Genomic DNA, 26,454 nt, shown 5'->3' on the forward strand with positions numbered 1-26,454 from the left:
CAGCGACAACGTCCATTCATTCGTTATAAACAATTTCAAGATGAAAATGATAATAAACAACGGACACAAATCTTAAATCTTTGGGACAATTTTTTTTTTTTTCAGGGACAAAAAATAAGAACAATCAAAAAATTTTAAGTTTTTTTTTTATACACAATCTTGTGCTTTTTCTTAAAAAATGTGATTCTTTCCGACACTTGCTTCGACAGGTGTCGCTGCGTTTGATAAATCGGCCTATGACGTCATATCGGAGTGTTAATTTACATTGAAATTGAAAAAAAACAAAAAAACAATGTAATGATTGGGTATTAAAAAAATTAAAATTTTCTCGATTGAAACACTAGACGTCATCAATTTCTCACAGATGTCGACGGCATGAAAGAAAAATAATTAAAAATATTCACTGAGGAAATTTAAATTACGAGGAAAAAAATAATAATATAACAAACACACCGCAGCTACGAGTTTCTTCGAAGGAAATGCAAAAAAGCAGGTAAACATATCATCATTATTATCATCATCATGATCATCATCGTCATCATCAGCCTTTTTTGATATAACATGATTTTTCATTACCAGAAGAGGAAGATTCACCGCATACAAATGATAAAAGAAAACACACAACACACACGCACACACGAAAACACATAGCGTTTCATGTCTTGCATGATCTTCCCCATCTGTTATTCATCTTGACAATGTCTCTCACTGACACATGAACATGAACAAAAAAAAAAAAAAAAAAAAATTCAACACCACGGGATGTTCATCAAAAATCACGAAATCTGGATTTTTTAAAGCACAATTATTCTGTCTACATATTATTTTTTTTATGTTTTTTTCTTAAACGCTGAATTCCTGTACACACACACTTTCCAGTTTTTTTTTTTTAAATTTTCCATTTTTTCTTCTTTTCAGATATTTTTGTGTTCTTTCACAGTACAACGACCGGGTATATTATTTATATATATAATCATGTAAAACGTTCCATCAGAGTTTTTATATACACATATATACCCATAATGTCGTGAAAATTGTCCGTTTTTCCATCATTTTTCTTTCCTTTCTTTCCAATTTTTAATAATGATACATGGTGTTTTTATTTTGTAAATCTTTTTTTTTTTGAGGTATGAGAACAAAACGTATATTGATTGAAGCCCTTGTTTCATTTTATTTTTCTTTTTTTATTTATCTTTTTTTTTCTTTATTTTTTGGTAGGCCTTAATCAGACCATTCTGTACACAGATTGCCTGGCTGCTAGTGCTCAGCTTTACTATGGGTGAAGTTCGGAAGTCTGAAATGAAAAATAAAATGAATATAATTAGCTTAAATATAATTTTAAATAATTAGCTTAAATATGTACAGAGTGTCTCGGCACCAGGTTGACAAACTTCTAGGAAGGGTTAGGAGTGCACCTTGACGACTCGGAATCACATGCAATGCAGGGTCGGATATGCTTCCCTGAAGCATTAGATGGCGTTATATAAGAAAGCGGTGGTTCCGGGCATTTGGTGCATTGGCATGCTGGATCGCCCGATCTATCATGCCTTGATTAGGAGTCCCCAAACCGGTGGCATATCAAAAACATTGGTGTATGACACCCCTGTTGACAGCACCGAGGAACTTGTTGCCTGCATTGCAGGGAAGTCTTAGACATGCCCGGAATCTTCCAGAATGTTTGAAATTCGATGCGCCTGTGAGATGTGAGACCCGCATCCCAGCTCATGGCTGGCGCTTGAACACCTTTGACCTCCGTCACTTTTACGATGCACATTTATTATTAAAACCCATGTTGTGTTCACTTACGTGGTGTCCTTTCATTTCTGGTGTTTTCTGTGTACCCTACCCCATCAGAGAAGCATTTCCAACCATGCATTGTTATGTGATTATGAGTCGTCTCGGCGTACCCTATCCCCTCCTAGAAGTTTGTAAACCTGGTGCTGAGACACCCTTTATAATAATATTAAACACATTAAATTGACCAAAATGTTTGATATCCAAAATTTCAAGCCCTATTTGCCGTCTTGGAAATTATTGAATTTGCTATATGTAATCCACAGAAATTTAAAGGCCCTTATGCGAATTATGTCGAAATCCAATCCAATAATTCGCAAAACATAATTTCACTATTCAGAGAAAAAATATCTGCTTATAATCCAGTATAAAAATTTCATTCATTAATAGTGAATAGAAATGAAAGGCTTCTGGTCGCGTTTTAGGAAAAATATATCAATTTTTCTACTTGCGTTTGTAATCCATCTATAAATCTTCTAAAAATTATTCTTTCCCAAATTTATCTTTTAAAACTTTTTCTATTCTTACTACTCAGAAAAACTGCAGATATAATAAGCTGCGGTATGAAATTTACAATAACAAATTTAAATTGTATGCAGGTAAATATGGTATACAGTAAAATATCAACGTTGATCAAATGGAAAAGTGTGTGATGAGTCCTGACTATAAATTTATGCCTATCAGTTGGAACTGACTTGGGCTCCATGGTCAGGACCTCATAATTATGCAAGGTGTATATACCTCTCGAAGAAGTCCTTGTGGAGAAGGCTATGTAATAGGCTCAAGTAATAAAAGAACCTTCAATTATTGAAGATTTTATTCATCCGGAATTTACATTATGGTTTTTAGTGTACAAATAATTTTGTGCGATCTTTTTTTCCAGCATTTTTCTGTTGCTTTTTTAAGATGCTGTTTTTCCTCTAAAGTATATGAAATCAAAATTCAAAAGCAGGGCCGTCTTAAGACCATCGTGGGGCCCCCGGCCAAGTGGTTTTTCAGACACCCTCCCTCTGGCAAATATACACTTCACTCTCAAAAATTTCAAAGGGATCTCATTTTTATGAAGCCCCGGGGCCGTGCCCGAGTGGGCCCATGCGTTAAGACGGCACTGTTAAACAGTCCCCAAAATATTTGAGTCTCGAGATTCCAAACTTGTTAAGGCAGTCCTGGCTTGATTCGGACATTGTAATTACTTGTTAGGCATTACTGACAAAACAAAAAAAAATCCATGAAGCTCGAGGGTCAACAAATCATACTGCGGTACCTAGATTTACACAGTGGTGTCTAAACGGGTGGGCTCAAACGGGGCCCAGGGCTTCAAGTCAGAGAAGCCCTATATCATTGGATAAATTTATTTTTTCTGAGATATTTTTTCCATTGTATATGAATTTTCATTACTGTCATTTTGAACCAAAAATTTGAATACTCGTATTATACGGGAATGAATACTAACCTGATGCATGCCGGGGTCGTATATAGATGAAGCTGAAGATGGCGGCGGCATCCCATCACCGTAACCAGCAGTTTGAGAAATGACGTGCCTCAATGCGTTTGCCTAAGACAAGTGACAGAGAAAGAAACCATAAATATAGACATCACTGTCTAAAAAAAGTATTCTAAAGCCTCATTTTAATACATTAAGTTACACGACTTCTCACGAAGGTCTTTGCATACAATACCACAGGTAAAAGAACGAGTTCGTATCAACCCATACACGACACGGTACAAGTTAGAACAAGGTGCATACTCTGAAGGACATATACACACACTAACAAACACTACCAATGTCAAGTCCATTTGACAAGCTCATAGAGAGATTGATTGATGCGCAGTTCATCCTGATTTTATGTGACAATGCACAAGAGGAGAAAGAAAAACCCGTGGAACAATCTTTATTATTATTTTATTTATTTATTATTTTTAAGGGTTGTTTCCATTTAACAAAGTTGATTCCGACGTAAATCGGGAAACCAAATTCGTTAAGAGAAACCTGTCAGGACAAATAGGAACATCTAAACATCGACCTTTCTCCAAATTGAATTTTTTTTTCTCGTTTACTGGCAACTTTCCCGTGGGTTTGTATCCATCCAATGTTCTTGTATATGTTGTATCGAAGGGTATAAGAGAAGAGGAAAGAGAGTAGCCATTGGAGATGGTGGACGAAAAAGAAATCCAACAAGAAATAAGAAAGAATTGACGACGGTCGAAATGAGTGATTAAGAAACTTGGTCCGCGGGAAAACTAGCTACTGGATTGATTTCTTTAGCTTCGATCGGGAATTATTGGTTTGATTTCCTGTCGACGCAGTCCTGGAAAAGCAAGTTCTCTCTCTTTTATTTCATTTCCCAGAAAGAAAAACAGAAACGAGAGGGAAAAGAAAAAAAAAATATACAGCAAATGAAAATAACTGAGAAGATTTCTCCAATTACGTCTCGGTGTAAAAGCGGCTGGTGTACTGTTTTTATTTATTTTTTTTGTGTTGTTCTTTTATTATTGACAAGGATTAAATGGAATTTGTCAACTCTTTGGAACATTTCGCGAGCTCCTCTTGACAGAAAGTGAGCTTTAGTTCTGAATAAAAAAGTAACAATATAAAAACAAACTCTTATTAATGATAGCGTAAAACGAAACAGTACGAGGTGTTATCTTTCAACAATTTCTGCAAATTACAGCTTTGAGTATGATGTATCAGGATTGGGAAAATTACTACGAGATAGTACAGTAGTTGGATTTTCTCTCTCGTTCGGGAGTTCATTTAAAAGTTCTTATTAGATCGAACAGAATCTGTAGATTTATTAATGTTTTAGCTAAAACAACAATTGTTATAAGAATTGGTTTTCAAAAGGTGGTACGGTTGCTAAGGGGAGTCTATGGGATATGTTTCAAAACAAAGCAGACATCAGAATGAAAATGAAGCGTACAGCTAAGGAATAGCTTAGGGAATGGATTGAATTTTGGTTTTCTTCGCACAAGGACCAACCAGGTTAAACTGCGCCAAAACAAATGACCATATAAAATTAAAGTAAAATTTGTTCTCTTATGTCAAGGAAGTAAAATACATACGATAAAAAACAATGTTGCGTTTATATATGTAGGTGTGTATAGCCTGGGGGTACTTGGTTCTTCTTTGACCAAGATGTCCTGGGTTATGTTCAAATTGAAAAACACTGTTGTATAGCAAGGTGTTCCACGATAGTTTTTCCTGGGCGTTCACGGTATCAAAAAATGAAAAATTTTTTATTGGCATTGTAACAAAAAAATCTATATTGTGTGTAGAAGTATTTATGTCTATTTGGGTTCCGTAGAACAGACCTGTAATCATCAAGGGTTCCGCGCGAGCAAGCGTTGGAAAACTGTTTTGTACAGTAATGGCGACCAACGATAGTACAAAATACAGAAGATAGAGAATTAACCGGAACTAACTGCAAGACAAAATTAGGAAACTCCAAAAGCTTCATATAGCTTTCTATAAACTTTCGTTTCTCATATACTGTAGTCAAAAACTCATTTCAAAAATTGTCATCAAGCTGCCTCAACCTACTCATATCGTCGATGGTTATTAGGCTACAGCCACGGCCGTCTCAACAACATCATAGGCACAAAAATAAATGCAACCTACCAGACTACCAACCTAAAACTGAAAAATATGAAAAAAATTAGCCATGAGAATTTTTTTGTTGTTAAAAAAAAAAAAAAGAGAGACGAACCACACTTTATAGCATGGAAAGGAAACAAAGTTCGAATCGCAATAAAATCCCAAAGACTAAATACTGTTCAACCTACATAAAAGCCGATTACTTTTTTTACCTACAAAAAGATATAAAATTTTTCCCTTTTTTTAAAGGATAAAAAAATTATTAAAACAAAAAAAAAAGATTTTTGGATAAAATAAATTTGTCTTAAACGGGAGCAAAACCGGAGAAAACGACTTAAGAAAATTGGTAGCGAACAGTCGAGAGACACACAGAGAGAGGGGAAGAAGCCTTCCTTCCGCAACAAATCAACTACGACCTACAAGTAGTTAAATAAAGAACAAAAGATAAAAAAAAACAAAAAACGACAACAAAAGGCTTTAGATTTGACAAGACATGCAAGAAAACAATTTTTGGCAGAGCTTGTTACTATAATGAAAAAAGAAGTCCCACTTTTCTTAAACCCCCCGCATTCGGATAAAAAGAAGCCTAATTTGAAGAGACCGTGTGTGTGTGTGTATTTCGAGGGAAGAAGAAAACGGGACACACAAAAAAATAAGGAAAAAAAAAAAATCGAAATGACATTTTCTCCAGAAGGACTTTTTGCTGGAATCTAATTCAATAAGCGAATCCCGAAGACGGTTACCGAATGAGAGGCGGAAGCAAAGACCTCCAAAAGTAAAACTGATCCAAAACTCAAAGCTTAGAACCAAAACGCAAACCAACCAACGATATCTACCCGCAAACTAACCAAGTTCTAACTCGGCCATCTTCAACCTGTTGCTCGCGAGCACCATGGGTGAGACCTCAAACACCAAGAGAGCTCAATGCTCGTGCCAGATTTCGTGCACGAGAGCACTTGATCAACATTTCAAAATTGCACCCTGCAAATATAACCCGTGAAAATTGCATTCAAGAATCACGATTAATGCAGGTTTTTCAAGCTTTCTTTCTTTTTTTCAAACTGAGCACAACTCAGGTCTATCGCCGTGGGCAATTTACTATATAGTGAGTTGTGCCGGAAGTGTAAGTGTGTGTACCTAATAGTCTCAGTGCGTATCTAGTGTTGTGTATGATTTTTCAGCGCAGCCATCTATATTTCAGAAGGGAAGTGACTGAAATGTAATGATTGAATATTTGTACCGCTTGTAAGCCTGCTGCTCTCTGTGGCGAGACTTTTTAACGGGGAGATCGGCTCGCATTCGCGAAAACCAACTTCAGCCGCACACTAACAATGGTTTCAAACATACGTATCTAAACGTTGCAGTAAGACATACAAGCTCAACTCATGGCCCGAGCACCTAATGTAACCCTCGGAGTGATATGATGTGGAACGCGGCCTTAAAGCTTAATTTTGTGAAAATGAACTAAGCGGCACATTTAAAGATCGCATTTTTTTTTCATTTTACGTATATCTCTTAGTATAATTATACATGCCCTTTTGGGCATATTGAAGAATTTTTAAGGCATATTTTAGCATTTTTAAATTCATATTTTAAATTCATATTTTAGCATTTTTAAATTCATATTTTAGCATTTTTAAATTCATATTTTAGCATTTTTAAATTCATATTTTAGCATTTTTAAATTCATATTTTAGCATTTTTAAATTCATATTTTAGCATTTTTAAATTCATATTTTAGCATTTTTAAATTCATATTTCTGCAATTTTTATGATTTTTTTCCTTTTTCGACACTTTGAAGTGTATATTTTTTATTTTTGTGAATACTTTTAATCTTCGGTGCCATACTTCAGCATATGATATTATATATAGATGGATTCGTTTTCATTTTTCTCACATATTTTTGATTTCATGGTACTGTATAATACAGGGTGTTTCAAAAAGAATCACCCGGTTTGAAATGCGTATATTACGAAAAATATTGAACACATACACACTTAAGATTAATTTTATATTACATGGCTAATCATAAAGTTTTTTTACTAACCAAATTAAAGGTGCTCAATATGTTCACCTTGGGATGCACAGCATATGTCTATACGGTAGTCAAATTCGTCCCAAACTTTTGCAAGCACGTTTGCATCCATTGGGAGTGGATTTCTGTGGAGTACGTGCGAAACTCTGTCGGATGTGCTCCACATTTTCGTCTGACATGCGGGGACGGCCAGGGCATTTCCCTTCACACAGACAACCCTTGTCTGGGAATTGTTTATACAATCGCCTAATGTTCTGAGCGGTAGGAAGTTCAACACCAAGGTATTGTCGATGAAAAGCACGATGGACAATTGTTACGGACTCACACTTCGGAAAGCTTAGAACACAAAACGATTTCTATTGTGCAGTCGAAATCTTGGCAAACACTGAAGTGGCGACCGAAGGAAGAGCGTCAACGCAACCTGTCGGCAACTGAGTGAAATTAGAGATTTCCCTCTTTCCACCTATACGTTATTTGATTAAAACAGATTAAAAGCTGAATAATTATGATTTTTTTAAATCGGATGATTCTAAGTATGTATATATCGGCATTTTTCAGCGTTTTTAGTGCATTTTTCAGCGTTTTTTAGTGCATTTTTCATCGTTTCTTGGTGCATATTTCCTGGTTTTTTAGTGCATATTTCATCGTTTTTTAGTTAATATTTCATGATTTTTTAGTGCATATTTCATGGTTTTTTAGTGCATATAATCCGGGCTCTAATGATAAGCCTAGGCAATGTTCACGACTCGAGAAAGGTTGAAGATCCCTGTTCTAACTTTCAGTTGTTGCTTCGAAATCCGATTCAGTATACATAATAATGGTCATGGAAATGAGCAAAACGAACATAGATACCCCTGATTCACCAAAAAAAGAGAAAACAACGTACAGAAAACACTACTAAAGCCACAAAGAAATTAGCCAAGAACCATTCGCCTTTTATAGGAAACCAATCATACCAATGCTATTGGTTCAGCAGGAACCGATTACAATGGCGGGAGCTTCAACCCTTGGGGAATGGAGCATAACATTGACTGAGGAACTCTTTCTTCCAAGAAAAATAAAGAAGAAAACAGATTTACTGGATGAACAGTAAGCGGTCTTGGATCTTTTCTCTTAATGAAAAACTACGTGGGAAAAAAACAACAAGAGGAAAAGACCGATGCTTTTCCTGGATTTCCATTCATGCATCAGGTAAATCGATTCAGATGATAGTCAAAGCAAAACAAGGCTACTTTTGCTGTATAAAAGCTAATCTGGAACCGCGTTTCTCAATCTATGGTCCGCGGACGAAATGTGGTCTGCGACGATGGCACAGGTGTTCCGCAGACAAGACTTGATAATTCAATTCTGAATGAATGAAAAATTATTCGATTAATACCAGTAGCATACTTTACGGGTTCAAATAAAAATTAGATTTTTCCCTCCATATTAGGGTTAATATATCTCATCGAGAAAAATGAGTAAAATGGTGATTCTTAACATGGGAATGGGCTACCGATGTACTTCAACGAGAAAAACATTCATTATGTGACTAGGTGACCATATTCAATCAATAAAAAGTACGAAAAATTAGGATTTGCCAACCAAAACGTTGCCATAAGTCGGTAAAATCATCAATTGCTGAAATGGCTAAAAATCCCTAATTACCGGAAAATGAAGGGCAACTGGAATTCGCGGTGAATTGAAATGTAGTTCATAGAAAAAATGTCGAACATGACTATGAAACAAATATTTATGTCTATAGCCATAATCATATAATTTCTAAATTATGAAAATTATCTTCATTCAAGATTCTAGTAAAAATTACAAATTCAAATAGGATCCGTTGAAAAAAAAACGGGTCAACTGATAAAAAAAGTCGGAACGGATAAAAATACACAGGCATTCCAGTATTTTTTGTGATTTATCCTGTCCCATAAATTTCGGAACACTTGATCATACAACTTTTGATGTTAGTTAGAGCCTGTTTCTTATAAAATAGGGTCCTGGGCGAATATGAGTTTTTTGGGCAACTTATATATAGTATTGTTTGAGGCAGAGGCATAGACAGGGAAAGGCAAATTCTCAAAAGTTTCAACTAGTTCTCATTATTGTGAGGCCCTGGTGGGCCCATGCGTTAAGACGGCACTGATATAAGCCCGTGTTTAAAATAGGGAAGGCAGCCAGTTTTGGGGTCCTTTGCTGTTGGCTCTGAGCACGTGCTCCGTTAGCCCATGTTAGTGGTTATCGAATTGATTCAGGCATTCTACAGGTCCTTGAGTTCAGAAAGGTTGAAAAACACACCATTAGAGAACGACAAATAGCAATTATTTAAATGCATAGGAATTTTACCTGAGACTGCACATTTGCCCCCATAGAGGAGTAAGAGTCGCTACCGTTCATAGACATGTTATACATAGAATCTTGCGGCGTTGCTGGACCAGGTGGAGGGCTCATCATTTGCCCCTGAGAAGAAGGACCTAAGCTGTAGGGCGAGGAACCTGCCGCAGACGGTGGGGAATAACAGTCATTGATGTAATCTATCAAAGAGAAGAAAATATTCGTCAAATACGAATCATAACTAATCGACTTCATCCAATAACCAAATACAAAACCGAAACCAAAAAAACCACACACACACAATAATATTTCATCAAAGACACACTCAATTTACTCAATGAATAAATTGCAATCAAGAAAAATTTCTAAAACGAGATTAACACTCATCAGATACATAGAATGATAAAAAAAAATCCCAGCCAAAATAATATATACAGGGTGTCATGTAAGTCCTAATTCTCTATCTCATAGACCGTTCGTCGTATATTTCTAATTTAACAAAAATGCTCAGAATGTGCTCAGAAATCATTCTGCACCAGGTTCGAGAGTAAAAATACAGTGCGTCATAAAACAAAAATAAAAATCTAAATTTTTATACGGTGCCCCGTCCTCTAATTTAAAATTAGAAAGTTGTTGTCCAGTCTTTCCTGAGGCAACAAAAAAAATTTCACGTTTCCAAGTGCAATATTCGCTGATATATTTGAGTTCAAAATCGGAGAAAAGTTGGGAAAGAACGGTATAAACTATCGGACGATACTTCTTTCCCTCATTTATGCTGTTCTCTAAATTTGGAATGCAGATAACTCAGCGAATATTGCACTCAGAAACAAGGAATGCTTTTTGTTGACCTCAGGAGAAACAGGGAAACAACTCTCAAATTGGAAATTAGAAGACAGAGGGACCGTTAAAAACTTAGATTTTCTTTATTTTATAGCACATTTGTATTTTTATTCTCGAAACTGATACAGAATGATTTCTGAACACATTTTGAATTAGAACCATTGAATTAGCACCGTTTTAATTAGAACCATGCCTCTACGACGAACAGTTGATGAGATAAAGACCAAAATAAGGACTTACAGGACACCCAGTACAAAATAATCCTAACCTAAAAGACGAAAGCGACAAGCGTTATATGAGATACGTTTCACAGTCGTCCTGATTTCCAGATAAAATAAAAATATTATAAGAAATCAATTCGAGAAAAAAAAAAAAGAAACAAAAAAAAAAAATAAATAAATAGAAAAGTTCTATTTTTCGATTTCTTCAATAAGCTTTTAACCGTTTACGTGCTATATTCGTTTCTTCTATTATTTTTTTTCTCCTTTATATTTTATTTCTTAGTTGGTTGTTGAGAAGAAGAATAAGAAATAAGAAGAATGCCTTTAAAGCAGGCACTCTAAGCAATGAGAAAGCGACGCCAAGCTATCGTTCATTCCATCTCATTCCGGACATTCAAGTCAAGAAGTTCGACTGACAAATGTGACGCACTGACACAACAGCAGCATCAACACAAGCACTAACAATTTACCAGATTAAAAACCAGAGGCATCGAGATTTTTTATTCTCATTACCTTCTTATTCTGTTTCCCTTAAAAAAAAAAAAAATTCTATCTCCACATCTTGTTTTTTTCCCTTTGCTCTTGATCCACATTCCAAGAAATAAAATAAAATAAGAATTTTTTTTTCTCTCATCTTAATTGTATTTTCTTATCTTCAGACGGAAGAAATTAATTTCTTATATATATATATATATTATTTTCATTTTTGTTTTTTTTGTTTTTATTATTAAACTTCTCGTTCTGTATATTTAAAAGCACTAGCAAATAGGAGAAGTTGTCAATCATCTTGAGCGAGTCCTTCTTCGATTTCGTACGAGATTTTTTTCCTGTCTTTTTACTTGAAATTTAACAAAAAAGGAGAGAGATTTTTACTTAATTAAACTATGTCTTTCGAATTTTTCGATAAAATACGATACCCGAACCGTGTCTTTATCTTTTTTTTCCCCCTTTTTTTTGTACAATCTTGTAGAAACGATCGCTAATGATCATTTGGATGATCGATTTGATATTTTTTTTAAACTAATATTTCTTGATATCCATTACTTTCATTGGAGATATCCGAGTGATATAAATTTGATTATTAATATTGAGAGATATATCTTATGTCTAATTAAGATGACCAATTCTCCTTGTTTTGATTAATTTTTTTTGGATTCCCTTGTCTCCTGTATTGATCTTCAAATACGTTCACATTTCTCATAATCAATCGTTGTTGTTTAATTTTTCGATTTATATTATAAGCGGCCATTGATATGGAATGCGCAAATAATATTTTTATCTCATGAATACGGTCAAGAATATTTCATGTGGTCAGCTAAAGGCAGAAGCATTGTCAAAAAATGTTTTGGCGTCGAAGAGAATGAAAGAACCTTCATCAACATCTCAAAATTAAGAAAATAAAAAGTTTTTCTATTTAGTTGCGTGATGTTTTGACCGTCTAAGTGGCTCCTAGATTTTACTGAGCTAGCTGGTTAGACAGTCAACTCCGTTTATAGCGTAATTATTCTAAATTCGATTAGCACAATTTAGCTGTAAAAATGTCAATAATTCACACGTTAAATTACGAAAAAAATAATTCAGTGAAAAAGTATTTCAAATAAGCCCTATTAGATCTCTTTACCCTAGCAGTGCCGTTACTCATCGATTGAGAACCACGGCTTTATGATTACGTCCTATGAAAGTTTATCCTCGAAATATTTTGCTGCACCCTGAACCTTCACGGTGCCATATTGGACGACGCTATATCTTGTTTTGAGTCGTGATGAATAATAATTTTGAGTCGTGAAAATAAAGAAGAAAACAGATTTATTGGATGAACAGTAAGCAGTCTTGGATCTTTTCTCTGAATGAAAAACTATGTTGAAAAAAAAGCAAGAGGAAAAGAGCGGCACATCGTTTGAAGATAACTACTGTAATGAATGACAGAAGGCAATATCGGCAATTACTTTTTCTGCATACTTGAATTATAAACTATCCGATCAATTAATGCAGGATTCACACCTCGATTATATTTACAAATTTTTGCCATAACACAACAATCCTTCTATTTTCATTTTGAAAATCAGTCACCCCATGTCTAATTCACAGCTGGGATTTAGTGTCGTCAAAATACGGACGAAATATTCATAGAATACTGAAACTAAAATTTCTCACACAAAAGATGACGGTGTTCAACACATACGCGATTTTGCAGAGATATAGTTCTTCCTCAAAAGTCTAATTTCAAACAAAGTTCTGAAAGAAAATTCAAATTTCTCTACCCCTGCTATATATATATACATACATTTTTTGTCGAATACCGTAGCGCTTACGGCCACAAATGCAAATAGCGTTGAAGACAAGAAGCGCAAGCATAGGATAGGATATATATATCCCACTCTTCCATTCTTGGTGCTTTCCTTTGATAACACAGTTGATGAGATGTGACTCCCATCAATTCGAATTCCTCTGGCTCTACAAGAGCCGGGAAAAGAGGGCAATCAAAATTAGCCAAGCAAATGAATTCGAAATTCACCGCTTCCTTCCTATACATATATATATATATCTCCATCGCCCCGACCAACAACCATTTCTTTGATTTGATTTAGAATTTTAGTACAACCCAACTCCTTCGTGTACAGTACGTCGGGACACGTTCTATTATATTTTTGGAATATTTCACCCGGAAGTCCTAACAAAGTCCTTGGAACAACTTAAGAAAAGAAGTGCGAAGAAAAATGAAAGATACAAGGCAAAGGAAAAGAAAAAAAACCCTTCTTCGGCGACATATTCAACAATAACGTGCATTAAAAATGCTAAAACTCAGTAAAAAAGGAATTCATAGACGCGCGAAGAAAGTAAATGTGATTATCTCTGACTATTCTACATTTTTATTTTATTTTTATCTCTCTTCTCTGGATCTCGTGAAAAAGAGAAAGAGTAAAAGAAATAGAAGAGAGATTTGAGATATTTTAATCGAGATGAATGCAAGGTTTCTTGGAATTCTTGCCGGGACTCGAACCTCATTTTCCCCACCTCATTCTGAGCTTGTGGAAGTTGTTCGCCACGGAAAGGATTGCTGAGAAAACTCCTTTTGTAGTCTCTTGAAAATGTCCGGACTTCTCGTCACTAGAATTTGTGCCCCATTCTTTGCGGGTAGAACGGATGTTCATTCCCTCGCAAACCGATGTTTCTTTCTACTACTGGCCCGCCAACATTTCTCACAAACTTTCTTGCCTGTCAAATGCCAGCACAGATAAGAAGTTACAAAACTTTTTCTTTTCGTTTTTCTTTAGTACAAAGCAGGTCCACAAAGATCTTGAGGAGGTCCACCACCAGCCAACAAACTAAAAAAATAAATAAATAAATAAATTCTTTCACGCTCTTCGTTTCGTATGGCTATATTTTACTTCTATTTCTCTCAGAATTTTCACTTGGAATCCATGTCGAGGATGTGAGAAAGTTTTTTCGTATATCGACGCTCGAAAACTCACCAGATACCACAGAAAATGAAAACAAACAAACAAAATTGTTTCCTCTGAAAAACTTCCAAAAATTAAAAACAACCCAAAAATTTACACGAATGTAGAGAAAAAAGCTTCGAACAAAGACCTGACCACTATCGAAGACCATAAATTTCGTTCTTTTCCATTAGCAACGACTTCGATCGACAAGGAATCGTAATAAATAACTATCGCGCTAACGGGGAGAAGCATTAATTATCTTTTATTATCCAATCCGATAAATGCAATCACATCGCTATTCGTATACGACGCAATCAAAAGAAAATTAGGATGCATGGCAAATTAGCGTCATTCACTATTCACAGGTTAATTACTAGGTCGGTCATGAAAAGCTTGAAAAATTACTTAATGAATCTAATAGTAATAACACAACACCGAAAACAAAAACAAAAAAACAAAAAAAATTAGTTAAGAAACAGAGAACATAGAAAAATAAAAAAACTCGTTGGACTCCCCTTCATATCTTCGAAACTATTCCATTCGACGCTCTCCTTAATCCTACACACACACACACACACATGAATTCCTTACCAGAGAAAAGAGTTTCGACAACAAGAGAGGATGGTTGGTGGTAGCGGCTAAGATGACGGGAAAAAGCCTTTTTTCAGGGTAAAAGGGTTACTATACCACCACGGCTCGGCTTCAGACCTTCAAATAATTAGGCAAGATAAGGGAAAATGGGATTACACACTGAACGACACCAAGAAAATTGCAGCTCCAGCTACTATTAAAAAAAATGTATAATAATAATAATAATAAAATATATTTTTTTTTTTTTAGTTTGGTGAGTGACGCTCCGAGAGAGCGCTAGGAACTAGCAAAGGAATGCAGCTCGGCAGTGGAGACATTTTTCTGCTTTCCCGCTTCGTCGCCTAACATTGAGAGAGAGTTACAGAGAGAGGGTCCGTGTGAGGGAATCGAGCAGAGTATCTGCAGAGAAGAGAGAGCGAGAATAGGAGGGCAATAAAAAACATAAAAAGAATGCGAGCTACATCTTCTTGCCCGAGTAGCCGGCCACTAATATTAAATTCCTGAAATACCAAAGCACTTGGCTGCAAGAAAGGCCTCGCAACTTGTAGGTTGCTAGGTTCCATCCACACATACACATACGTACACAGCAACGAGATAGGTCCACCCCCCCCCACGTCCACCATCCTCAACCTATTCTACCGTGGATTATAGCGATCATCATATTCATCTCTTCTTCGCTCTGTTTTTCCCATGTAGAAAAAAAAAATATATATAAAAAACATCATCCATATCTTGTTCCATTGCGAAGAGACATTAATTCTAGAATCATCGTGGCATTTTACACTGAAATGAGTGATGATGAGTGGTTACGTGGACACATAGCATCACAGTTTTTTTTTATGATTTGTTAAATCATTGCATTATTGTCAATTAAAACTTTCAAATGAATCGAGACTATTTTGTTCTTTCATTCTCAAGCTGGTAGAGAGATTGGTTTTGAAAATAAATTTATATATAAAAATCTCGTAAACACTGAAACAAATTCGAAATTGACCATAGCTATAGCAAATTTGTAGTACTATTTTTTGGAGGGTTCTTACTTCTGCAATTATAACTATCATTTTAAGACATGTCGATTCTTTAGTGACAATTTTGATAGCATTAAAGCTTTCAAATTGTTCCAAAATATATGTAGTAGCCTCTTTCTCTTTCTCTCTCAAAATTTGGGTGATGTCACCCTCTAGGAGTACCTGGGGAAGTCCAGAAAGGCGGTAAAAGCTGTGGTACAATATAGTAGTGGTTCTCTTTTCACCCTCGGCTCCCTTGTCCCATTCATGGTTCATCGGCAGCTCCCCAGAATAATTTAATAGATATTTTCACTTATTAAACGAACCAGTTCGAAGACAGAGAGAGTAGCCATATAAATTGATATCTCCAGCTCATCACGATGCCCCTAACAAAGGTTGACGATACCCTTAGGAGCCACGACGCACAATTTGAGAAACACTGCAATATAAGACCCTAAGGATCAACTTGAAATGAAAGTGATGAGAAAAAAAATTATGAGAAAGGAGACAGCTGGATAAGTAATTTTTAAGACTTAGTTGTCTTAGAAGTGAACCAACTCTCACGCAAATACAAAAACTAAGGCTAGAATAAGCAAATTGCTTAACAAGATGGATAGAAAAAAATAATTTACAACTAACGTCCGTTTAAACTGATTTAATTGTTGAATTTCTCTTTCTGTTGAAGCTCTTCACACACTACAAAGCCACAAACTAGCATTTATACCGAAATATAAATCCATTAAATAACGTGATCGACAAAAATGGTATATATCCAAGAGGGTCGTAAGGAATGCAATTGTATGATGGAAACTACGAGAGTATGAATAAAAATTTAACAGTGAGTACATTAGAGACCTCTATTGTCTCTCTCTCTCTCTCTCCAGTTATTCGCTCACGGAGAGTTGAGCTTTGGTGTAGGACAAAGAAACAAAACACAAAAGGAAATTATAAATATTATAACAGCTCGCAAACCTAAAAGTAATTAGCATCAATATGTATGACGGCCCCCTATCTCCGGCTTTTTGTCATTATCTCGCAGTGAGTGAAGGACAAGCCTAGGCAGACAAGCAATTTCCTAGCTGGAAATAACGTGGACGGGTAAGAGAGAGAGCCAGTCATCAGGCAGGCAGACATCCATCCAGCTAGAAACGAACACAACCTCCCCGCCGATGCAGCAATCAAGAAGAAAGTCAGTTCAGTTCCTCCCATACTTTGCCCCATGGTACTATGTACCATTCCCAACCAACCAACCATCCACAACCTCATTCTATCTTCACCCAAGTTTCCCAGCGTGCGCATGCATCTATATATTTCTATATATTCGGATTGGATCTAATTCTTTCGACAGCCATTATCGAGATGAAAACGAACAATGGCTTGTGGGAATGGATCGGGTATGACAACACGCATGCATTCATTGCATAGTGCGTGATCTCTCTACTTCCCCAGCACTTACTTCTTTGGAATTTTTTTTTTTTTTTTGGTTCCTGCCCAAGTCACCCCTGAATCCTCTACTTACATTTGCAGATGTTGAAGTTATCTAACTACGAAAGAGCAGCTCATCTAGTATGTGTAACCTATATCTGAGGATTGGTACGTCATTTCTTTTCGTAGCCCATCAGGCGAAAAACATTTTTTCCGAGCACAATTACTAAACCACAGCTGCCGTACCGAAACGATATATTTTCCGCAAACGATGGCGGACATAAATATCAAAACTCGTGTAAAATGAGAAAAGTTACGGACACAATTTTTCGATAACAATCATGTTCATCTTGACGATTTAACTTCCCCATAAACATATCGTTGTTGCATTGCAGGATCTTGAACTCACGAGATCGTCCATCAGACAGTGGCAGTTTCGTATATTTTAAAAATGATCCCCAGAAAATATACGATCGTAAATTCCAGTACCCGAGTAGGTAATAGCAATTACATACATGGAAATTAAAAAAAAAAAGTAGTAGAGATTTTTAGAGAAAAGTCAACATGCAACCTGACTCCTTCATAAACTTATGTGAGAAAATTCAGCGGGAGTCCAATAAAAAATAAATTCCGTCGACATGGACATTTTTGCATATTTTGATCAGATACCTATAACAAAAGCTATACATCATATCAGATCTAGACATAAAAAAAGCCTGAACATGGCAGACATCGGCGAAAAAAACCACATCATTCCCCGCCTAGACAAAAGAAATAATTCAAATGTCGGCGTTCAGAGGGCGAGTAGCCACCAATTCCAGCATCCTCGCAACACATCCAAACAAGAGATACACCGAAAAGGGCAGGGAATTCCAGTACCCATATTTATACATACATTCATTGCTCTTGTCTTTTCAGCAGCGCGTGCATCATTTTTCATCTTGTTCAGAAATCGTCAAGGAAGTAATTTCATCATTTCGGTATATTTGCTTTCAGCTTTTGTCTGATAATCTCAAAATTATGGTCAATAACACCCCGAAATTGTCACTCCACGGGCCTAGAAATAGTTGTGCGGGGAGATGTTTATGGCAAAGCAAGAATGTCTCTAAAATGATTAATGATTCTGGGGTGTACGCACACAATTCCTTCATCCTCCCTAAATAAAGAACACAACGAGAATAATAATAATAATAATATTAAAAAAATGAAATAGTGATTTTGGGTAACAATGCCGCTTAAGCTAAAAGAGATTTTTGCGCTTTCCTCGCTATTATTATTATTTTTTTCTCTTTTCCATTGCTTATTTGATGAATTCCATTTTTATAATTTATTCACGCTGCTTTGGATGAAAGCGACCGAACGGATAAAGCATGACTAATAAATCAATGAATTGATTAACTTCGAAGAAAGACTTTTTCCTCAATACCTCTTTCATTTAGTTTCACACCAACAACAATCCATTTAAGAGAATAAACCGTCCACACAATACTTTTTTTTCTGTTCGTGAGTTCACCTAGGCCTGAAATAATGTTCTTAGAAATGTAACTTTTAAAAGAAGCTCAAAATTGAAATTTCTGATAACAATGAAAGTATATTGAACGGATGATTTATCGTAAGTCCATCAGTAGAATCATCTGTTGAAAACGTATTACATATCAATCTTATTCGTCAGTTTGTATCGTGAAAGAATGAATACTATAAAAGAAAATAAAAACGCCTGATGGATTTGCTACGAGAGGCTGCCCCGAATCAAATCGAGACCTGGAAAAAAAGATTTATGATCAACAATTGAATCATGACTGAATTCAACCGATAAATTGCATTGAAAATATTTTGCCCAAATTCAAATAAATAAAAACAAATTTTTGCATAAAATTTTAACACGCATTTCGAGAGCACACATAACATTTCAAGACTGACTAATCATCAAGGTATTTCACGCAAACAAAATTTTTCAGTTTTTCACTACACCATCATCAAAGGTACTAAATTTCCAGCATTTTCAATGATTCAAAACAAATTTGAGAAGTTGAAATCTAACACACTTTATACACACACGCTAAATATATAATACACAGTTACTATGTTGTTTGAACAGAGAAGTTTTCAAAAAGCGTAAAATACACAAATACAAACCATTTTGAACACAAACTTAACACTTTTTGGAACCTTCGTAGAAAATATGATTCATCAAATGGCCTAGATGGACTTTTAAGACAAAATCTCTGTTCTTACCTTCTCGTAAAGAACATGTCTTGTAGGTTTTGAACCAGAACTCTAACATAAAATAAATACTCACCATAACTAAGTTTACTATAAGAAGTAAGGGTATGGATAAGAAAAAAAAAACCAAGCAATACACAACAAACAAAAACCAAATTTCATCTCTGGAATTTCTATTACCATAAAGCAGCTTTTTGGAAATCCTCGAGGAAACCCGTTTCGGTAAACGCTGTAATCTGAAGCAAATTCAATATATTGATTTAAAAAAAAGTTAAATTCATTGCTGAAAAGGAACGCACACACACACACACATGATTTCATGAAGTTAATGAAAGAAAGAGCTCATAAATGGACATTATAAACATACTAACAGTATATTCCACTTACAAGATACTCAACGAACACATACAAGCAGTCAATAGGACATATTTTCCACAATCAAAGAATTATCCGACAAACCAGTTTTTAGTTTAGAGGTAGGGATTCATAATGGAAAAAGGATAGAGAAAGTGAGAGACGAGATATGCCTATTAATGGCCAACGTCAGAGCCCCGTTCATATTTAATGAGGCTAGTGAGGGAATAGAAAAAAAGAAATAAAACTTGAAAAAAAAAAAAATCTGTACAACATACCTGCTTTTTTCGCAGCATACAGGTTCGCCTCTTCTTGGGCCTTGCCGATATTTTTTTTATATCGAATACGCTTGTTCCCAAACCAATTTGAAACCTGTAACAGAAATAATTACCATCACTTTCTCGACGGGCAAATTCACGATGCCAACCATATCTGCCGAAAAAAAAATCAGAAGTTTCTTGAAATAATAACTATCTTTGCAGCCTATTTAGATGCAGTAAGTGACATTATAAGAAATATTCCGCTTCCCGTATTTTTTAAATATAAAATCCTCATGGCGGATCTGGAATGAGAAATTTATAGAGTACGGCAATAATTTTTTTTGTGACTCAAAGAACATGAGTATCTTGGACTATTATAATGATCCAATGCCGTAGAAAACTTTGGTCAACAGCGAATCCCAACTTCTGGTCAGCGAACTCCCAAAATCTTGAAAATGGGGAAGTGAGAGCTTCTCATTATTTTCCTAATAGATTCCGAAACTGGAAATTTTTCTTGCATTTTGAGTAATTATTTTGAAGTAAAAGTTCATAGTTATGAATAGCATAAGCGTTATGGGTAACCCTGACTGAAAAAAAAGTGGGAACCACGTTGCTCCGTGGTATTATGATGCATACTCACATAGGCTTCAAGATCCATCCGCAGTCGACTAGTTCAAAGGCTGCTGTAACTTCTCTGTTCAAAAACATTATGAGACTGCGAAGGGATACACCATAATTACGCAGAATATGCTGCGTGTTCGCTCTAACAGTTTACATCCATTAACGAAAATAATTTTCAATAATGCATCATGAACATAGTCACACACATAAAATATTATATATATAATACATACAAAATTTTCTTAACATAAAATATTTTTTAGAGCTAATAGGCTACCTATTTCAATGTCACCTATTAATCAGGAACCTACCTTCTCGTGAGAGTTTATCCAGTGTCTCCTGAATTAAAAATGATTTTTTAAAGCTATTCAAATACTAAATTGTGTCAATATTTTGTGAAATGCTATGTCTCTTGTATGCGAGACATTTATAATTTTTAAGGATTATCATTTCAATATCGGGTGGATAAACCAAAGATATCCCGATCATCAATTATGTCAAGCTTCTTGCGAGAGATGAGAGTTTCATAATCAGTTATTATTTATTCGAAACATAAAAGGCGTATTCAAACGCGTCGGGTGATTGAATTTCATTTAAACGACGGCCATGAAACCATCTCCACACAGAATTCTCAGGTAAGATACTGGATTATTCTGTACTCTATTTTACACTCCACATTACGAGTATTAACTGATGTGCGTGTGATATCGTCAACAGTAAGTACGTAGACTCATATATATGTATATATTGAATATATAGTGAGTGCCTACAAAGACATTTTTACACAAAACCAGGAGAAGTTGCGCGTTCCACATTTTTCAAAGCGAGCAACGCCGTGGCAAAGGCAATGTATCGGAGCGAAAGGAAAAAAAAGAAAGTAAGCGGATGGTGCGGCCAAAATTTATCAAATGCGCCCAAGACAGCCTTATTAATATTTATAAGGCATTCCGTGGTTTGAAAGACAAACTTATTAAAGTATAATAAATCGGGCGCGAGGGGGTTTTGTTACTAGCGAGAGACGCAAAACTGGCAAAAGAGAAATACTGGATGTTGCTTTTCCCCTAACCTTGTCCACATACCATAGAGAAGGAACACATCGCCAACACACGGGAAAAAAAGAGTAGATTTTTGATGTAGTTCGTGGTATATTCTGGGAAGTTTTCTCTACGAAGAATGATGCGATGCTTGCACACACACACACACAGCGGCAACTATGGGTAATGTTCAAAAACACAATGTTTGACTAACACAGCGAACGACATCTATCTCCTGTATAGTGACTGGAGATGATAAGATTGTGAGTCGAGTTGACGTCACAAAAATTCAGAACGTGATTGCGGGAAAGTATGACCAATCGAGCGATGACTGACAGCAACATTGCTTCATTTTCCTTTAACAAATAACGTGCCAGAAACAAGCTATATACTCACTGTTCTAAAAATATCCATATAGTATAAACTACAAATTAATGATCAAAAAATATGAGAGATCATCCTGGTTCAAATCTTAAGTTTCCACACACAAAAAAAATAATTCAGTAAAAGTTCGATATAACGAGTACGAATTATAATATAAAGAGAATCTCGCTATAACGAGCGATTTTCAAGTGATTGTCAAATAGTTAATGTTGAAGATACAAAAATATTCGGTTATAGCGAGTTGAAAATTAGGAAATATTCGCCATAACGTCAACAACTTCTCAAAAAAATGCCAGTTTTTCCTTCTCTCTCTTCAATAATCAAACATGATGACATTTGTCATGGCACATGCTCCTGGTTAATATTACTCTGAGGTACTTCGAACAAAGTATAAACACAGAGAAGTCAAATTGTTTTAACCTCCTCTACCTTTTTTAGGCTTCTCCTCTATACACATAGGATATGTGACGATTCCATTTGGCTTTTACCTCTCCCAATGACTAAGAAACCACGGACCGCAACTTACAGTTTAAAGTCGTGTCCGAAAACGACAAAAAATCGTGCTAAAAACTTTCCAATTATCGGAAATATGTTGACGAGTCCATACAGCCACACACACATGAAAGTGAGCAGTGATATATTAATTAAAAATTTTAATTACTTAGTTGGTCGACTAAATCGCTAAGATAATTCAAAATTCTATTCAAAAATGTCTCAGAGAATAAACTGCTGAGAGACCAAAAATAAATTTCATGACTAAAATTCTACTCATTCTAATACCACAACGAAATGGTTCAAAAGACGTTGTAATGCAGATAAAGTAGCAATATTCTACAATTTTATAACCTGTGGCCGGGCAAAAAATTTAAATTTGCTTAAAACGAAGCGTCCGTTATAACGACAATTTTCCTCGTGATTGTGAGCTGTCGCTATAACGGACTTTTACTAGACTTTCTACATTTAGTATCTATCAAAATTCAAAAATAGAGCAAAATTCTCCATAACTTCAAAAAAATGTAATTTTTCTCAAATTTTTCAAACTCACCTGTGAGACTGTTATACCACACTTCCGGGCTAATTCCTCTTTCGCTTCTTCACTCGGATAGGGATTGCTCAGATGAGAATAGAAATACTCATTGAGTATTTCTGTGGCCTGCTTGCTGAAATTCCTTCGCTTCCGTCTGCAGAAAGAAAAAAAAATTGAAATAATCAGAAAATTAAAAACTAAAATGTTCATTTTTTAAACTGAAAAAAAAAATAAATAAAAAACTAACAAAATCCACCACTAAACGAAAAAAATATTATCACACACATAAGCCAATTTTGTGATACATAACACGTCACGTTCGTTTATAACCACTTAAATTTAAATTCGAAAAAAAAAAATAAATGTATATCGATCGCTTACGAAATCAATGATTTTTAAAATACTTCCTAAAAGACACATAAAAAAAAGAATATTCAATGAGGGGGAAAAAAAAACAGGAACGCGTTAAAAAAAATTGATTAGAAAGAAGAATAGATGAGCTGAAAACCGGTGAAAAAATTAAATTTTTTCTAAACACAAAAAAAAAAAAAAAAAAAAAAAAAATTAAAATGCACGGTAACAAGCCACGTCAATTTAAACGAAAGATTTTCCAAATCAATTAAAAGACTTGACGAAAAACGTTGGAGACTACAAGAAAATATTTACTTCTTGATAAGCTTCAGAAAAAAAAAAAACCCCTAAAAAGTTGTTAATTCTGTATTTTTTTTAAGTGTTAAAATTTCCTCAAAGTTAAAAATATCTTTTAAACACGAATGGCTATCTCTCTCTCCCCTTCTCTGAAAAAGAACGTTATGGACACACGATTACTAAAAAAATGACTAGAAAACAAATAAAGTACTTTACTTTAGAAAGAAAACGTTAAATGCCTTTTAACGAACCGGTATTTTTTTTATTGTTATGTATTTTTTCAACAATTTTTTTTTTCAACTAGCACATCCCTTTAACAAAGAATTTAAAAAAAAAAGCGTGAAATTTACGAAAAACGCGAATTGTTTTAGACGACGGGCTCAGATTTAATTAAAATGACAAGCATTCGAAAACAAGAAGGTGGAAGGCAGGCAGAAGAATTTCTAACAAGGGCCATGGACAAAAAAATAAATAAACAAAAAATAAAACATTATTTAGTAAAAACGTCAGTTATACGAAAATTGAAATAAGTTGAAGCCTTCTTTTTTTAATCTCGTCAAAGTTGCATCCCGTTATATACAGTGCGTATTTATTGTTGAATAATATTAATTTGATAGATCAACGTTCAATAAATCTATATATTAATTTAAGTTTGAACGGGTTGTGATGAAAATATTAGACATGGAGGAATGTTAGTAAAGAATAAAAATTTTACGATTCGAAAACTAAAATGAAATGGGGGAAGAATAAACAAAAATAGTGAAATTGATCTATGCTAACGAGATAGATAAATAATAATAGATGGATAAATAACAATTAGAGTTATTATCAGGGCCTGTTCCTTATAAGCTCGGGCAATGGGCAAACATAAATTTTTGGGGAACCCTTCATGCCTAGTGTTTTTTGAGTCACAGTTACAGAGTATTATTATAAGAAACCGGCACTAAAAACTGTGAAAATAGGCAGGCAAAAAATCACTAAAAGTGCTTAAAATAGGCACGAAAAAAAGTATTAATAATCAATGAACAAAATGAAAAATAACTAAAAACTAAGATAATAAGGATATAAAAATTGGCTACCGTTACACCGTCTATTTTTCTTTATTAGTTTATAATATCTGTATTATTAGTAAAGTTGATACTATCATGCCAAAAAAAAGTGTTTGCGACCCTTCAAACTTGGGTCGGAGGTGACTCGATCAAATACTAAATATGTAATTAGAAAATTCAAAATAAGGCTAACAAAAATTGAAGAATAATAATTTGAATAATTGTAATTATGTTTTAATAAGAACTCCTACAATATCGACATGAGTTTGATGGTACGTTGATTGCGCTATCTGAAAATTTTCTACAGCACAGAGATTAAAAATCTTAACTAATCACTTCTATGCTGACATTACTGTTTTGTCAGATGTCTATCTCTCAGGCAATTACACCTATTTGCATTCAAATGGGACTGGGAAGGGCGAGGCTTTTTGATAAGAATTTATAATAAAACCGAGACTATACGTTATAAAAGTTTGATAAAAGTTCTTTTATAAAACGTAAAATGCAACTAATAAGCGTATCGATTACATTCGGGCGAATGTAACCTATAGGCTTATTGTTTGTTTTTCAAGTTTTGTAAAAGCTCTTCAACTTTTACTGTGTAATAATTCCGGCCTAAGAATTCAAATTTTTAAAATGAGCAAATCTTTTGAAGTTTTTATTGCCTAAAATATCCTAGTCATACAGAACATGGCCTCTAAAATTCACTGATAAATATAAAACTATGTCTAAATAGGCAGTTACGGCAGGAAAAAAAAATCAAAAAGTTCATATTCACAAAAAGGTTTAAAAATAGGAAAAAAAGAATCTATGACATTTTGCCTAAACTCCTAATTACTATATAGCAATTATTATACAGCAATAATAATAGCATAATAATAATCTCTAATTATTATATAGCAATTATTATATAGCAATTATTATACAGCAATAATAATAGCATAATAATAATCTCTAATTATTATATAGCAATTATGAATAATTACTATTAAAATAAATTCTGAAATATGCTGTAGCACTTTCTTGCTTTGTTTCTTCATCAGGGTTATTCCCTTTTACGTTCAAAATTCAACAAGATGAGGAAGTAAATATGCAGAACAAACTCTTAAATTTTGGGGACCCTTAAAATTTGTGGGCACACGGCACATGGTCCGTTTGCTCATGCGAGAAACAAGCCCTGGTTATTATACTGCACTTAATCGAAAAAATTTTTAAATGCCAATAGAGTCAATTTTTCAATTTTCTTTATTGTACTGAAATTTGTACTTAACATTAGGATGAAAGTTTGTCGAGGTAGGTGATTGAAATACTTGATGTTTACAACTTTCTGTGTTTTTTCGAAGTCTTAAAAATATCTGACACTTATTTTAACACGTAAAAAGTGGCAAAAATCAAGAATTTCAATGATATTTCAGCGAATTTTCATTCAATTGTTACAAGATATATTTCTTTCGATTTAATAAAAAGAGCCACAAGTTTAACTAATTTTTGTTTAGGGACCGTATAGAAGTCCAATGTTTATATTTCCTCAATTATAATTTTACAAAGATGCTACTATCCCAGCAGAATTTACCGACCTCTTC

The 26,454-nt window shown here is 34.6% G+C and overlaps 1 protein-coding gene across 2 annotated transcripts in view; it reads right to left on the minus strand.

The window, feature by feature from the left end:
- Positions 1-1,079: 1,079 nt before the first annotated feature.
- Positions 1,080-26,454, minus strand: part of LOC149065599 (homeobox protein extradenticle-like) — a 325,830-nt gene continuing 300,455 nt past the window's right edge. The window contains exons 5-9 of one of the 2 annotated variants that reach the window (XM_089253573.1): positions 23,193-23,328; positions 20,127-20,220; positions 9,757-9,944; positions 3,248-3,349; positions 1,080-1,294 (exon numbers count right to left, since the gene is read on the minus strand). In XM_089253573.1, the coding sequence (XP_089109699.1) occupies positions 1,274-1,294; positions 3,248-3,349; positions 9,757-9,944; positions 20,127-20,220; positions 23,193-23,328 (541 nt within the window). In that variant the 3' untranslated portion in view covers positions 1,080-1,273. Of the gene's footprint in view, positions 1,295-3,247; positions 3,350-9,735; positions 9,945-20,126; positions 20,221-23,192; positions 23,329-26,454 lie in introns of those variants that run through there. The other variant, XM_089253574.1, reaches the window with a different exon arrangement.

This window comes from Pholcus phalangioides, unplaced genomic scaffold (genome assembly GCF_987345545.1).
Source record: "Pholcus phalangioides strain wild (caught in Gottingen) unplaced genomic scaffold, Ppha-v1.0 ptg000039l_1, whole genome shotgun sequence".
Classification (NCBI taxonomy): Eukaryota; Metazoa; Arthropoda; class Arachnida; order Araneae; family Pholcidae; genus Pholcus; species Pholcus phalangioides.